General features: G+C 40.8%; 1 protein-coding gene across 3 annotated transcripts in view; it reads right to left on the bottom strand.

The window, feature by feature from the left end:
• EDC3 (enhancer of mRNA decapping 3) overlaps positions 1–15,558 on the bottom strand; it is a 51,924-nt gene that overhangs the window by 18,629 nt on the left and 17,737 nt on the right. For all 3 annotated transcript variants that reach the window (XM_032623376.1, XM_032623377.1, XM_032623378.1), the window contains 2 exons: positions 13,195–13,511; positions 3,610–3,945 (listed from right to left, as the gene is read on the bottom strand). In XM_032623376.1, the coding sequence (XP_032479267.1) occupies positions 3,610–3,945; positions 13,195–13,511 (653 nt within the window). The remainder of the gene's footprint in view (positions 1–3,609; positions 3,946–13,194; positions 13,512–15,558) is intronic.

Genomic DNA, 15,558 nt, shown 5'->3' with positions numbered 1-15,558 from the left:
CTGCTCTGGTCTCTCTCCTCAAATTCTACCCTGAATTCTATCGTAAGACCAGTATTCCTAAAGACTAACAAATCTTCCTAAAGGAGATTTTGGATCATGTCTTCTTCAGAATCCTTCAGTTGCTCCTGATGGCCATAAAACAAGGGACAGCATTAGCACACAGGCTCTCTGTGCTCTGGTCTAAAGCTATTTTTGATTCCTGCTATTCCCCCACACAAAAACCTCTGCCCTGGCCAAACCAGACACTAGCCAATCTCCCACACAGCCCCTTATCACACTACACAGCACCTGCCCAGCCTACCCGTAAGTATCTTCCTCTTCCTCTCTGGTGAAATCCTGCCCATGCTTCAAGGCTTCTGTCCTGCTCCCTTTGTGAAGCCTTCCCTGATCAGCCCAGCCTTCAGGACCTCTCATGCCCCTCAACACCCAATGCATTTAATGTCCACACTCTCACTGGACTCCAGGCATATATGGTATCTTTCCATTTCCTAGTACATCTTAATTACTCGGATGCAAGGACTGTCTTGAGTGACTTACATGTAGTAAGCACAGTGTTCCGACTGGCCCACACCGTCTTAAAAATTACTTTTAGAATATTATGTATGTTGAGCAAAGATTCTTCTCTGAAGCCTTACCACTCTCCTAACCGGTGTTCTTTGGGGACCTCTCACCTCCGAACACAGAGTGCTCACATGCATCTAGCATTTTATAGGCAAACTTAACCAACATGTATGCAACCACAGGATACAATTATTTAGCAGCATAGGTCCAAGCTGGAGGAATGTCTGACCATCTGTTGGAGATAGTAGCACTGTTAAAGGATCCAAAGGGGCCTTCCAGAGAGAAAAGATTTGGGTTAAACAAAGAGCTAAATTTAGCTGCTTCCTGAATGTGTTTTCCCAATCAATAGACCTTTTATAACACTGCCCCTGCTCCGTGCACACAGTTGGCAAAGAGTATTGCCAAGAGGAATACGAGCAATTAGAGAGTAACAGCTTAGAAACTGTTGACACCACTCAGCATGCAGTCAATGTGTAGGATACCAGCAGCAAGCTGCCAGAATCCTGAAACGCAGGCCATTACCAAGTGGGTAGTAAACATGTTGTCCTTTTGCTACTCTGGGAATTAGCAGAAAATAAGTATTTGGGGTTCTAGGACATGAATGTCACAAGGCTAGATTGGGGAGCCAGCCAAACCACTCTCTACAACTGCAGATCTAAGTTGGTCTATTCCTGAGGGAATACTAAAGAGAAAACACTATGTAGTCTAATTGCCATTAAACTGCCCTTCTCTTCTTATATCCTTCTTTCTCTTTAACATATCTGTATTCAGAAAAGGAAAGGAAATGTGATAGATAAGGTTTATAGAGACTTTACCTCTCTGGACCTCAGTGTTCTCAATCTGTTAAATGAGAAAATTATACTAGGTGATCAAGTAACCTAACACTAACATTTTTTTTTGTCCTAGCTTGTTTCCCCACATATTCCAGATAGCTTGCCTCATTCTGATACTAACGTTTGGATAGTAAATCCAACTGGAAAAGTGTCCCCAGCCAGGCACTACGTGAATAACACTGAGTAAAAACCTGCTTTGCGACTTGTGCCTTGGAGCTGGAGCAGAGACAAAATCACCTGTAGAAGCTGCTCAGCAAGATAACTGCTTGCTTGCTCTATTTCCAGCATAGATCCTGCTTGGCAAAAGGACTTCATTTCCACTCCTTATCACTGCTGAGAACAAAGAGAAAAACCAGATGGCATGAGGCTATAGGGCCTCTTGTACCCTCACTGTCATGCTTCAGTGAAATGCAACTGGTTGCTACACACCACAAGCCGCCACACCCGAGTTCTTGGCCAGTGCCTAGCACATGTGGTTTGTAGTATGTCTGTTAATGGCAATTCTGGAAAAATATGAGAGGAGGGAACTTTCACTTCTGTCATTAAACAAAATGCGAACATTAAGCTGGGGAGACAGAGTATGTAGGAAGAAAAAATTCCCACCTCTCCTGTTGTCTACTTTGGCAAATGTTTTCTTAGGCTCTTTTAGATCTGAGAATCTTTCCTGATTCTTAGTGCTATTCTCTCCCTGTTAGCCACTTCACTCCAAGGCAGGCTATAATCTCCCCAAGCTCAGGAATTTCAGGGAAATCACACACGGCACGACCCAACCACCTCAGCTTCCAGAGAATGACCTGTAAAGGCAGCTTATTTTGCCACTGAGGGCAGTAAAAAGGAGAACAGTCAAAAGTGGATGGACGGTGTATGTATAGCTGATTCACTTTGTTAAACTAACACAGCACTGTAAAGCAATTATACTCCAATAAAGATGTTAAAAAAAAAAAAAAAAGTGGATGGACAGCAGGATCTGAGTATACGACCAGACCTGATGGACGATAGCTGCCTTTGAAAAGCTTAAAACCTGGCAATTTAAATTAAGCCTGATTCTGAGCTAGGTTGTCTGCCTTAACATAGGTGATAAAAATCAAAGGAGTTCAGCAACTCACACTGTCAGTGTCACTTAAGGAAACTACCTTAGTAAAGAGGCGTGCCTGCCAGAGTCTGATCGTGAAAGACAGAAATTAGTAGTCTTTCTTAACCTGACAATCTGTTTATTTCTTTTTTTTCATACAGAAGCTTTTACACTCAGCAAAACCAAATACAACAGAGCCCTACTGATGTTTACAAAAATGCCATGCCATATCTCTGATTTTCTCCCATATGTAACTAAGCTGTCTCCATAAATCTCCCTGTAACTGCTACTAGCATTCAAGGTTTATATTCCCTATAGTCAAGACTCCAAATGATTATTATACTCATTAAAATGATCGATTCCTCCTTTAGCTCCTAAGATCATTTAACAACAATAGTTTCAATCTGTAATCTAAGAAGCCCAGTTAATAATAAGTTTGGGGGGAAGGGACAGAGACAAGGATGAGGTAGACCACCTGTCCTACAGCTGCCTCAAATGCCATGTTTGAAGAAAAGATCCAAATGCTAAAAGAAAAAACAAAACCACAAAATTAAAAATCACTGAGTTAACAGATTAGGCTATCATACACAGTGACCTACCTAATTACCAAGGCACTACACTGTCACATAAGCATTATGACTAGCCAACCCTCAATGACCAGGGCTAGCAGGAGATGAGGACAGTGTAGTAAACAAATGTAATTTATTGAAACCCTAATTTTAGCCAATGGTTTCAACTACTCAGCTCTATTTCTTACCCCAGCAAACAACCAGTGAAACAGAGTTGAACTTCTGGTAAAATCTACAGGCAGTAACAGTGAAGCCAAAGTGAAAATAGAGCTGACTATGTCAATCTAGATAGTCAGCCTCTATGCCTTTAGTTGTTAACCATAACATACTTAACAGCAGACCAGATCCTGCCAGGTATAGGATATAAATGGACATGTAGAGAAATCAGCCCCCACCCTAACCTAGTGGTAGGTAGGATGGCCACAGTCTCTAAAAGACAATATAATGGGCCAACCACCATGCCCCTTGAGTTAATTCCTACTACAAGACTCTGACTCAGAATCTGGGTCATTCTGTTTCAAGTATTAAAAAAAAGAAAAGGAAGAGCAGCCAGTGGGACGTGGGGTTAACTTACCTGTGCAGAACTCCTTGCCCATGTTGTGGGGCACTGTGATCCGACGATAGACGATGGGCTCAGACTCCAGGATATTCTCATCATGGCGGTACCGAGTAGGCCTCTCACTTGGGATGCCCCGGGAACGGGTACCACTTCTCCTCTCATAAGTATCAATCTCCTCAAACACAGCTGCTTTGTCAAAAAGGGCCAGGTTCCCTTCAAAATCAAAATCTGTATCTGGGATCTCCTCAATATCATCCCCAAAGCACTCGTCATCTTTATTCTTCATCTGGCCGTTCTTTAAGCCACTTTTCTTTGGAGTTGCCTGATTTGGGTGCCTGCTACTAGACGACCCTGGAGAAAAAAACAGGGACTAAAGTCAGTGTGCCCACAGAAAGTGCTCAGTATAAGTGGAAAATACATTAGTCCTTTGTGGACAGTGGTACAGGAATCAATGTGAAAATGGTATAAGGCAAAGCTATTCCTAAACCCATTAAGTAGAAAAAATTACCACAAATCTCATGGAATAATAGATTTCGTATATTACCCAACTAACAGTGAATATGAAATAAGCAGTACTCCTGGAAATCTTAAGCTCTGCTCTTCATAAGGGAATTGGTAATGACTGAGGCTTTTTTGACAACTTTTTTGACAATCAAAAAAGTGGAAGGGAAAGAATATAGCAGTCTCCTCCCACAGGTCTGGGTGGTTTGATTCTGAATGTCCAGCAGTTAATTAAGAGAGAAATACCCCCAGAGTAAAAGAAGGCCAAGTCCTCATAACCTGAAGCTCATAGGAAGATCTTACTCAAGTGGCTCTGAATTCCATGCTTACCAAGCAAGCAATCTTCTGATTTTTTAACTCAGTCTTAGGCTAGACCCCAGTAGGAGGGAATCCCTGGGTTTAGACAGATTCCAGACCTTGAGCCAGATATACATCTACCACTATAAGTTGATATATTTTGATTTATAGGCCTGTTTTTAGATCTTTTGGTTAATGTGATCTCTTTTCTCAAAATTTTACCACTTTTGGGTAAGCAATTTCTGAACCATCAAATGATGACAAGGACCATATTGACCTGATCCTGTAGAGGGCACACCAAGATGCATATTAACACCACAGCAGTCAGTCACTCTCTGTCTCTGAAACTCTATTTGGCCACCACATATCAGTCAACTACTCCTCTAGCAGCCAAGGCAGAAGACCCCACAGAATTCTCCAAACCATCCCTTCCCAGAGAATCCTGAACTGAGTTAATAGTTTGATCCCCATCTGATCATCCTGAAAGGATGGACCAGGTGACTGGTATGGTAAATGGAACTGCCAACATAGTCTGGATAAACATAATGTACTTCCTTTTGTGAGAACCAGCTCAATTATTGAAAATACTCAAGAAGAGGTTAGAATGATCATGAGCAAACCCTCTCACACATATCATCCCAACTGTACTGCTCTAACTTTACTCACAGCAACTCCCTTCTATCCAATGGACCATGAGTCACGAGACCTAGGATCTATTTGCATGCTGTATAATCTTATACCTATCACCCAACTTCTCAATTTCCTTGTATGTAAAATGATCACTGTGGTACCCCCAGCAGGGTTTCTAGTACATAGCAGTCAGTCAATAAATATTTCTTTAATGTTATCAATCAACATCAGCAAGATCAATTACAACAATTATTCTGAAAGATGTATACTGTGCAAAATATAACTCATGTCTAAGTCTTCCTAATGCCAAATATTGGTATGGAAAAGGGCTATACTGGCAGTTAGGATGAGATTTAGGCCTCTGAAAAAAACCTAAGGCTGACCAAAATTATGAAGGGGAGGAAGAGTTGGCTGAGTCACCATAAACAGCTGAGATTACGAACCACTGAGAAGCTTGTCAAAGTCTGGGTTAAGTTCTAGTTCCGATAGTCTGATAAAAACATTTAGTGAGAGCATGCTGTGTGCCATAGCCAGGTACCAGGAATATAGTACATAACCAAGACATGCTACCCAAAAAGGAAGGAGGAGAGATATATAAGCAAATAACTAAAATACAATATAATGAGAATTATAATAGAAGTTTATATAAAGTGCTATAGAAATATGCATGAGAAACAGAGTTGGATTAGGAATGCGAGAGCAAGAATGAAAATACAAGGTCAGGATAACACCATTAGCGATGTATGCAGGCGAGGGAAGAACCAGAGAAAAAAGTCCAGTTTGCAAGATTATCAATGTACTGCCTCAATATTAAATCAATAGGGACATCCCTGGTGGCACAGTGGTTAAGAATCCACCTGCCAAAGCAGGGGACACGGGTTCAAGCCCTGGTCTGGGAAGATCCCACATACCGCGAAGCAACTAAGCCCGTACGCCACAACTACTGAGCCTGCGCTCTAGAGCCCATGTGCCACAACTAATGAAGCCCATGCACCTAGAGCCCATGCTCCACAACAAGAGAAGCCACCGCAATGAGAAGCCTGTGTATTGCCATGAAGGGTAGCCCCCGCTTGCCCCAACTAGAGAAAGCCAACGCACAGCAATGAAGACCCAATGCAGCCAAATAAATAAATTTATTTAAAAAAATAAAAAATATTAAATCAAGATTATTAGGAAATAGGTCTCTGGCCCAGGGGTCTCTCTCCAGTGGTTGTGTGCATACCCAGGAGTGCAAAGGATGATCCACTGGGATGCAGGGAGAAGATACTGAATATTTTATTTACTTTCTTTTAACTAAAAACAGGAAGAAATTAAGCCTTATGAACTTAATGTACAGATGGAAATTGGCACCCTTATGAGGTTTCATGCCACCCAATCACTGCCAGTATTTGAACTATCTGAGGAATGAATGATGTTCCATAACAAGAAGTGTGTCCATGCAAGTGGATTTACATCAGAATTTTTAAATTGTGGTAAAATATACATAACATACAATTTACCATTTAAAACCATTTTTAAGTGTACCGTTCGATGACATTAAGTACATTCACATTGAGCAACTATATACATTTTTAACTACTAAAGCGTACAAAAGTGAGTAAGCGGCTTTAAAGGATTCCTATAAAAAAGCTATGTATTGGGACTTCCTGGCGGTCCAGTGGTTAAGACTCCATGCTTCTAATGCAGGGGGTGCGGGTTCAATCCCTGGTTGGAAAACTAAGATCCCACATGCTGTGCAGTGCAACCAAAAAAAAAAAAAAGCAGCTATGTATTAAAGATAATACTAATAATGCAATTATAAGTGAACAAGAGAATGGCAGACATAACACTTCCTCTATTTCTCTTACAGGCTTCTTTAACCAGACTGTTTTAAAAATGTAATCTAATCAGATCTAAGAAGACAGCCTCCCAAATTAAAAAGTAATCAAGGTTATTCCAAACATGAATCCATATGGACTACCACTGATTAACTTCACCCTAAGTGTGTACTCTACATCATAGCCCTGGGGCTAAATCCAGCCCAAACACTGTCTGCTTCTGTAAATAAAGTTTTACTGGAACACAGTTACATTCATTTGTTTACATACTGTCTAAGGCTCCTTATGTGCTACAAAGACAAAGTTAAATGTTTGAAACAGAGATCTTATGGCCTGCAAGGCCTAAACTATTTAATATCTGATCCTTTACAGAAAAAGTTTGCTCAGTCTGCTCTACATCATGCCTCTCACAGGTATTCTCTCCAACTATAACTGCCATTAAAAGAAAAAAAAATTTTTTTTAATTAACTGAATGTAACCAGAATTCTTTGAATCTCTGTTCTATTCAAGGTGTTAAGTGTGTCACTTGTCATTCAGACCTGTTAGCCAATACTATGCCTGGTCCACCATAAGTAAACAAGAATCTCTGCTGAATTATGAAATCAAAACAGCCATACCAAAAAACAAAACAAAACAAAAAACCCCCAAACAACAAAAGCCTCTAAAGAGGTTATAAAAAAAAAGGCAACTTGAGACTGTGAAAAAGAAAGGGAACCATCAAAAACTATGCCAAGTGTGTTGCGTGACTGAAAAGGACAGGAAGATGAAGTCAACAATGATACAAGACGGAGTATGACGCAAGGGCTTCACAGGAAAGCAGTTCAGTCATGTCCATTATGAACTGACAATGAACTATCCTGGACCTATCAAAACGACAGATGAAGACAAGCAGTTTATCAATGGTAGAGAAGACAGTAAAAGAAGCAAAACGGGAAATCATTTTTGGCTTGGCCACAGACTCTACAAACATATCTTACAAACCCACAGTTCTGACTTTAGAAAGTATCAAGTATTTTCTCATGCTCCCTCTGACTAAAGATCTTCCATTCATTCATTTGACAAAGATACACTAAGGATCAGCTATGTTCCAAATACTGTCAGGAAAGCAGATAGTGAAAAAAATTTCCGGGAGGAAATACTGACACCACAGGTCAGCAAGAAAAAGGTAAGAGAATATAAAGTAAATGAAAGGCAGGCTAAAATTCTCAGTTGTCTCTTATTCTTCCCTTTCCTCATACTTTAAAACAAATATTAGGAAGTCCTGGGTGAATAAGCTGTCTCAATACTTGGCTTATTCAGCCCAAAGGGCCTGGCTCTGTATTAAACTGGCCTTTGGCCACTAGGAGAGAAAAGCACTTCCTCTGGAAAAGATAAACAATGCTTCCCAGATTTCTTTACCTTTCAATTACAAGGGCCAAGTGTGTGTTAAGACTAGAGGCTGGCTGCCTTCCTGTGCCATTTTGCTGCCAGCCTTTGGCACAGAGGCCCTTTGGCCAGGACAACTTATAACAAACCCATTGTTGTGTAACACTCAGTGCCACTTATTTATTGGTTTTTGTCACACACATATTGTAAAGGGGAACTTTGTCCTGCACTTACAGCACGCTGAAGGGCACGTGAAGGTCAAATTACAAATGTTTTAGTGTCGGACTCAATGGGCTTTGTGAGCAGGTTCCTGAGAGTATCTGGTACCTTCTTTTCAACTCCCAAATTCCAGGCCCTGGTAATCAGTCAACTTCTTGGGCCCCAGCAGCAGCACCAGGGTTTTCAAGTCTGGTGGATAAATGAAGCACATCCAAGGAGGTTAAGAAGTCACATTAGAACCGCAGAAGGATCATGAAAACTAAGCAAAAAATAACTTTAAGGCCTCAGATGGTGGGATCACTGTTACACTAAACAGACCATATAACAGGCCTCAGGAGGTTTCCCTCTGCTCCCTGGGACTGATGCTCCATTCATCCACTTGACAAATATTCTAAGTGGTCAGTTCAACGACCAAAGTCACCGGAACTACTCTTTATAACCACCCTCCCACCCCCCCTTCTTTTACAATCTAAAAGAAGAGATTAAAATCTGTTTGTGCTAAAGCTCTCATCAGTGTTGGATTAGGTAACTAGAACCAACAAATCCGTCAACAACTTATTACTAACTCTGAAAGAACAATTAAAAGCCAGAATCAACGAGAGATTATATTCCTATAGCTTTATCAATCTACTAGTCTCAACATCAATGTACATATACCAGAGAAAATTTGATTTACAGATCTCTAATAAGAAAAAGACTTAATCTCCATTTCTCACTCATCCATGAAACAAACATTAATAATCTACATTACAACTGTGGTGGGAAGAAACCAATCTACCTCCTTGGAATCCTTAAAATGCTACATAAATGCTAAGTCAGTCAATCTCCGGCAGACCTTTCTACTTATCTTACAGGGTTCACGAATCAGATAAATAAATGTAACTCTGTTTTCTATCACAAACCAATTCTGAGCCACATCACATCATCCAATTCCCAGGCCACAGACATCTTCCACACAAATCTGGATTCAAAAGAAATTCTCGAAAAGAGAGTCTAACAGTTTACTGCCCATGACCTTATTTACATGCACTTAATAATATAGGAAAGAGGAATGGATCAAACAGCGAAAGCAGAAGAAGCATCAACCAGAGTACACTTTTTAAAAAAACTTTTTAGTTTAATTTTATTTTTTTGGCTGCGTTGGGTCTTCGTTGCTGTGCGCGGGCTTTCTCTAGTTGCGGCGAGCAGGGGCTACTCTTTGTTACGGTGCACGGGCTTCTCATTGCAGTGGCTTCTCTTGTTGCGGAGCACGGGCTCTAGGCACACGGGCTTCAGTAGTTGCGGCGCATGGGCTTAGTTGCTCCACAGTATGTGGGATCTTCCCGGACCAGGGCTTGAACCCGTGTCCCCTGCATTGGCAGGTGGATTCTTAACCACTGCACCACCAGGGAAGCCCAACCAGAGTATACTTTTGAGAGTGACCCCACTTTTTACTATATCAGACTTGTTAAAGATCAAATAAATTACTTGTTTTGAAGTTAACTGTACTCTTTCAAGAGAGTTGCTATAATCATTAGTAACGGGGGAAGAAAAGAAAAAGAAACAAACTGACAGTCTCACCATAACACCCAGCAATCACACCCCCTAGGTATTTACCCAACTCACCTAAAAACTTATGTCCACATAAAACCTGCACACAAATATTTACAGCAGCTTTATTCATAATCACCAAAAGCTGGAAGCCACCAAGATGTCCTGATATATCCATACAATGGAATATTATTTAGCAATAAAAGGAAATGGGCTACCAAGCCACAAAAAGACATGGATGAATCTTAAATACATATCAAGTGAAAGAAGCTAGTCTGAAAAGGCTACATACTACGTGATTTTAATTATGGGATATTCTGGAAAAGGCAAAACTACAGAGGTGGAGGGTAAAAATATCAGTAGTTGCTGGGGGAGGGGGGCGGCGGGCGGTCCCTGAGAGAAAAGGGGAAGGACTGAATAGGCGAAACACAGGGGATTCTGCAGAGTACTGTAATGAGAGATACAAGATACTATGTACTTGTTAAAACCCACAGAACTTTAGAGCACAAAGAGTGAGCCTTAATGCATGCAAATTTTTTTAAAAAATCACTGAGGAGGTTGTAGGGTCCAAGGATGAAATGCTGAATGTAAGGAAACAATCTGTTACAAATACATGAAACAAGTCAATGAAGGGGGTGGGAGTATGGATTAGGGTTAGTAATTCTGATACTGTATATTGGAATTGAATAATTTAAGTCAATGGATGGCAGATGGTATGGGTTTCTCACAGTTGGAGGGAGAGGTTACAGATAAGGAGGAGGCTAGAATGATCCATGTGGTAATGGATTAGCCTTGCACACATCAGTATGAACTTATATTTAGCTTAATATTAGAGTAGTGAAGGTTACATAAAGAAGTATCTACAGATATGTGTACATACACTGGTTGAGTATACACATATATATTTTCCTGCTGTCAGCTGAAGGGCGACACCCAGTAGCAATGAGCACATCTAGTGGCTAGACTGTGGTTTGTAATACCATTCTCCAGTAAAAGGAAACAGGGCTCCTTGGAGACATGGCTGATTCTAGGGCTGGGGCAGGAAATATAAAAGATAAACCTGGAGCACCTTGTAGTGCCAGAAAGTAAGGAAGTACTGGGGGGAAAAAAAACCCCACCCACAATGATGGGAGCATGTCAAAGGTACACAGTAGCCAACTGGAAGAGCTCTCAGCGTCCAAAGCTGAAACAATCTGAGTACCAAAATAAAGTGGTATTGAATTATAAGCCAAAGTATAAAATAAATACTTATAAGTCCATACTGATAAAAATAAATGATAAAAACAAATGAGAAGAGACAAATCTCTGGTGCAGAAGAATTCCAAGTAACTTATGTAGATACTCTGCATAAGTCTCCACTCCTTAGGTGTGGGCTGTACATACTGACTTCAGAGGAGAACTCTGACACACACTACCTTAGCCAGGCAATCAAGGTCAACATCAAAAGTCATAAACCACGGTGGCAGTACGTACTCTTGATATGACGTGATGAAAATGACACTTTCTCTCTGTGGTCTTCCTCCCAAAAGCATACAACCCCAGTCTAATCATGAGAAAAACATCAAATACCAATTGAGGAATATTCTACAAAACAGCTGACCAGTGCTCATCAAAACTGTCTAGGTTATCAAAAACAATGAAAGTCTGAGAAATCATCAGAGCCAAGAGAAGACATGACTACTAAATGTAATGTGGTATGCTGGATGAGAGCCTGTAACAAGGACATGAGGTAAAAACTATGGCAATCTGAATAAAATATAGACTTTGGTTAATGTATCAACACTGGTTCATTAAATGTAACAAATGTATCATAGTAATGTTAAGATGTTAATAAAGGGGAAAATATGTGTGAAAAATGTAATTTACAAATTGCTAATGAAGATTATCTACAAGTACATGAGAGATTATAAACTGCTTGAACATTCGAACTTAACAGAGAGTCAATTTTTTGGTAAAGAAAAAATGTTTTTTTTTTTTTTTAAAGGGCAGGTACATCAACTTCGAAGCTCAGTACATTGGTTCTACCTTTCTATTTTTTTTTTTTTTTTTTGCAGTACACAGGCCTCTCACTGTTGTGGCCTCTCCCGTTGCAGAGCACAGGCTCCGGACGCGCAGGCTCAGCAGCCATGGCTCACGGGCCCAGCCGCTCTGCGGCATGTGGGATCCTCCCGGACCGGGACACGAACCCGCGTCCCCTGCATCGGCAGGCAGACTCTCAACCACTGCGCCACCAGGGAAGCCCCTTTTCTATTTATTTAGAAAAAAGTTTTTTTTTTTTCTTAAAGAGAAAATAAAGCAAAGTACAGAAGGTTGAAGTCTAAATGGAAAAAGTCATTTTGTATCCAATAATTCTACAGTTTTTCAAAGGATACAGAAGAACTAACAACTCAATTTCAGTCTCAGATCTTCAATCACTGTCAATTCAGATAGTTATTTAAGAAGCACTGAAGGAAAAGTGCCTTGAAATACCTTTTTTTCCCTCAAAATTCCAATAGTTTAGTCACAGAATCAGGCATTTTCAAAACTTAAAAATGTTGGCTTCTGAAGGGCCACACAGATTCTAGTGAATCTTCTATAATTCACTATTATAACATTATTCTAGTAAATATTCAATATGTTAAAGAACATACCTGATTCTTGTGAATTAACTACAGTTCTATAATGAGCAAGCAACATTCAACAATTTGTCAGTACCAAACAAAACTGGGCATTAACACACACCAGTGTATGCCCTCCTTGGTGTGCCGGCCGGGACAGTGAACACAGCAAATTTAAAACTGTCCATCTGTCAGAAACTGTAAGATCACAGAGATGCCTAGGCCCATCCCTTCCTCTCCTCTGAGGATGGGAGTCAAATCACAAAAAGAGAAGTTATTCAAGAATCCCCAGAACAGCTTTAGTGCAGGTTCAACCCAGACTTCACTACTACCACCAGCCACCAGATTAAAAACAACATCACTTTTGTCTATGTGAACTCTAGGCAGATCACTGACTTTTTTAGAAGGAAGGGAAGAGGTGGGAGAGGGCAGGGAGCTGGTGTGAGTCTCTAACAGCTCATTTCCTTTCCCTTTAATATCTTGAGGAACTAGATCCAGAAGAAAAGAAACATGCTATGTTTTTGCGAAGCTCTGCCAGCATCCTTTTTTTATTAGGGTAATAAATGACTTATTTAAAGAACAGAAGTGGATAAGTGGACAGGAAACATCAGGTTAAGAAGAAATATTAACTTGATCCAACTTACAAGAGTTGTGCCGACGACGGAAACTTTTGGACTGACTCAAGGATTCCATGTGCCTGTCCACATAGCTCTTTGAGCACTGCTGCTGGGGAGAGACTGCAACATCTTGGCTCTTCACATCTGTCCTCTTAGGGATGTTCTGAGGGGCACTGCTGGAAGAGGCTGGCTTCTTGACCAACTTGCCCGTGCCATTCTGATTGATACCTACTTGGCACCCAACACCAGAGGGGCCTAATTCTGTCTGATGAAGGTCTCCAAAATGTTGGTTTTCTCCAGGACCTGGTATCTCCAGAATTTTTAATTCCGTTATGTCACCTGCCCTGAAATATACAAAAGAGTCCAAGCCTCAAAACTATAATAGTGATAACAGAGATGAAACTGGGATCAACAGCAACCAGCTACACCTTTGCAGGGCTGCATTTCAATGAGTCATCAGAGGCAAAACCTAGAAAAGGTAGTAGAGCACTTAAAGACAAGGCTCAGCCACTGACATTCAACTGACACAGCACTGGCCTTTAAAGAGACCTATTGTTAAGGGGGAGTTGGGGAGGGGGAGGGATGGAGTGGGAGTTTGGGGTTAGGAGATACAAACTATTAGAATTTATGGACAAGGTCCTACTGTAAAGCACAGGGAACTATATTCAGTGTCCTGGGATAGACCATAATGGAGAATAATATAAAAAAGAATGTATACATATGTATAACCGAGTCACTCTGCTGTACAGCAGAAATTAGCACAACATTGTAAATCAACTATACTTCAGTAAAAAATATAGAGACCTATTGTTAATCACAAAACTATCATTAACATCTTAGATTCCTAGACTGCTTAATAGTTCTTTTTCATTCATTCACTCACCTGCTCATCCGATAGGTATACACAGAGTACTTACGATATGGTAAGCCCTGTACTAGAGGTGGGGTATATATAGCTATGAAAAGCATTACATGCCCACAAGGAACTCACAGTCTGGTCAGCAGAAAATTCAAGTAGGTAATCAAAAGTGTTAAATACCATGACAGAGGTATGTACAGGGGACTAGAGCTCCCCAAAGCAAAATACATGCGAGTCTGGCAGAGATGGTTGAAGCACTTAAGCTAAGTCTGGTGGGGGAAGGAAAATAAGAGTTGGCCAAGCAGAGTATGGTAGGGAGAGGGGCATCTTAGGCCAAGGCTCAGAGATTGAGAAAACGTGGGCCATTTGAGGACCTGCAAATGTCACAGTGTTACTAAAGAGTAGAATGCTTATGGAGGGCCATTAGGAGCTAAGGCTGTGGAGGAAATCAGGGATCAGATCATAATCACACTGGATTTTCCTGGTGGCTGTAAGGAAGGTGGAGAAACTAGACGCAGGGTCACCAGTTAGGAGATGAGGCAAGAAATAAGAGGGGATGAACAGGGCAAGTGACAGTGCAAAGAGAGAGGGGAGGACAGAACCAAATAACATTTGGAATCCACAGAATTTGGTAACTAACTGAACATGAGGATCAAGAGAAAGAATTTATTATGACTCCTAAGCTTCTAACTTGGGTGAAAGGTGTCGTTAGTCACTAATTAAGGATACACCTTGGGAGGAAGAAATCTGCAGATAACATAATGAGCTCAGCTTTGAAAATCTTAAATTTAGGATATTCTGTGGGATATCCACCTGGAAATGACCAGTAGACAATTAAATTAAAGTGTATGGAACTCACATAATGGGTCTAAATTAAAGATTTGGGATCTCACTAATGTGTAAGAAGATACCCATGAGACTGTCTAAAGAGAATACAGACTGAGAAAAGAACCAAAGATAGAACTTTGACTAACCCCATCTTAAAAACTGAGAAGAAAAGGAATCTGGGGGGGGGGGGAAGGTGTATAAAGGAATGGAGGAATACATGGCAAGAAAATCCAAAGGGTGACAAAGAAACTATAAGAAGAGGCCATTCCAACAGTTAGGGCACATTTGAATAAGATTAGCATTGAGACACTCCACTGAATTTGGCACTTGGCAAAAGCTACTTCAGCAAGATGGTAAAGTTGGAAAAAAGACAATGGTGGAGTAGGGAGGGCCTAGAGGGACTAGGCCACAAAGGGAATGAAAGCAGACTACAGTTGACCCTTGAACAACAGTTTGAACTGTGCAGGTCCACTTATACATGGATTTTTCTTTCCCACTAAACACATTCTATAGTACCACATGATCCATGGTTGGTTGAATCTGCAGAGACAGAACCATGGATACTGAGGGTCAAATGTAAAGTTATACCCAGACTGTCGATGGTGCAGGCAGTTGGCGCCCTAACCTCCTCATTTTTCAAGGGTCAACTGTATTTTGCTCTGAAAAGAATTATGAGTACAAAGAGAAGGGAAATGACAGGGCAA

The sequence above is a fragment of the Phocoena sinus genome, chromosome 2 (assembly GCF_008692025.1).
Source record: "Phocoena sinus isolate mPhoSin1 chromosome 2, mPhoSin1.pri, whole genome shotgun sequence".
In the NCBI taxonomy this organism is placed as follows: Eukaryota; Metazoa; Chordata; class Mammalia; order Artiodactyla; family Phocoenidae; genus Phocoena; species Phocoena sinus.
Note: the sequence above shows the minus strand (reverse complement) of the source record. Positions and strands in the feature narration are given on the sequence as shown.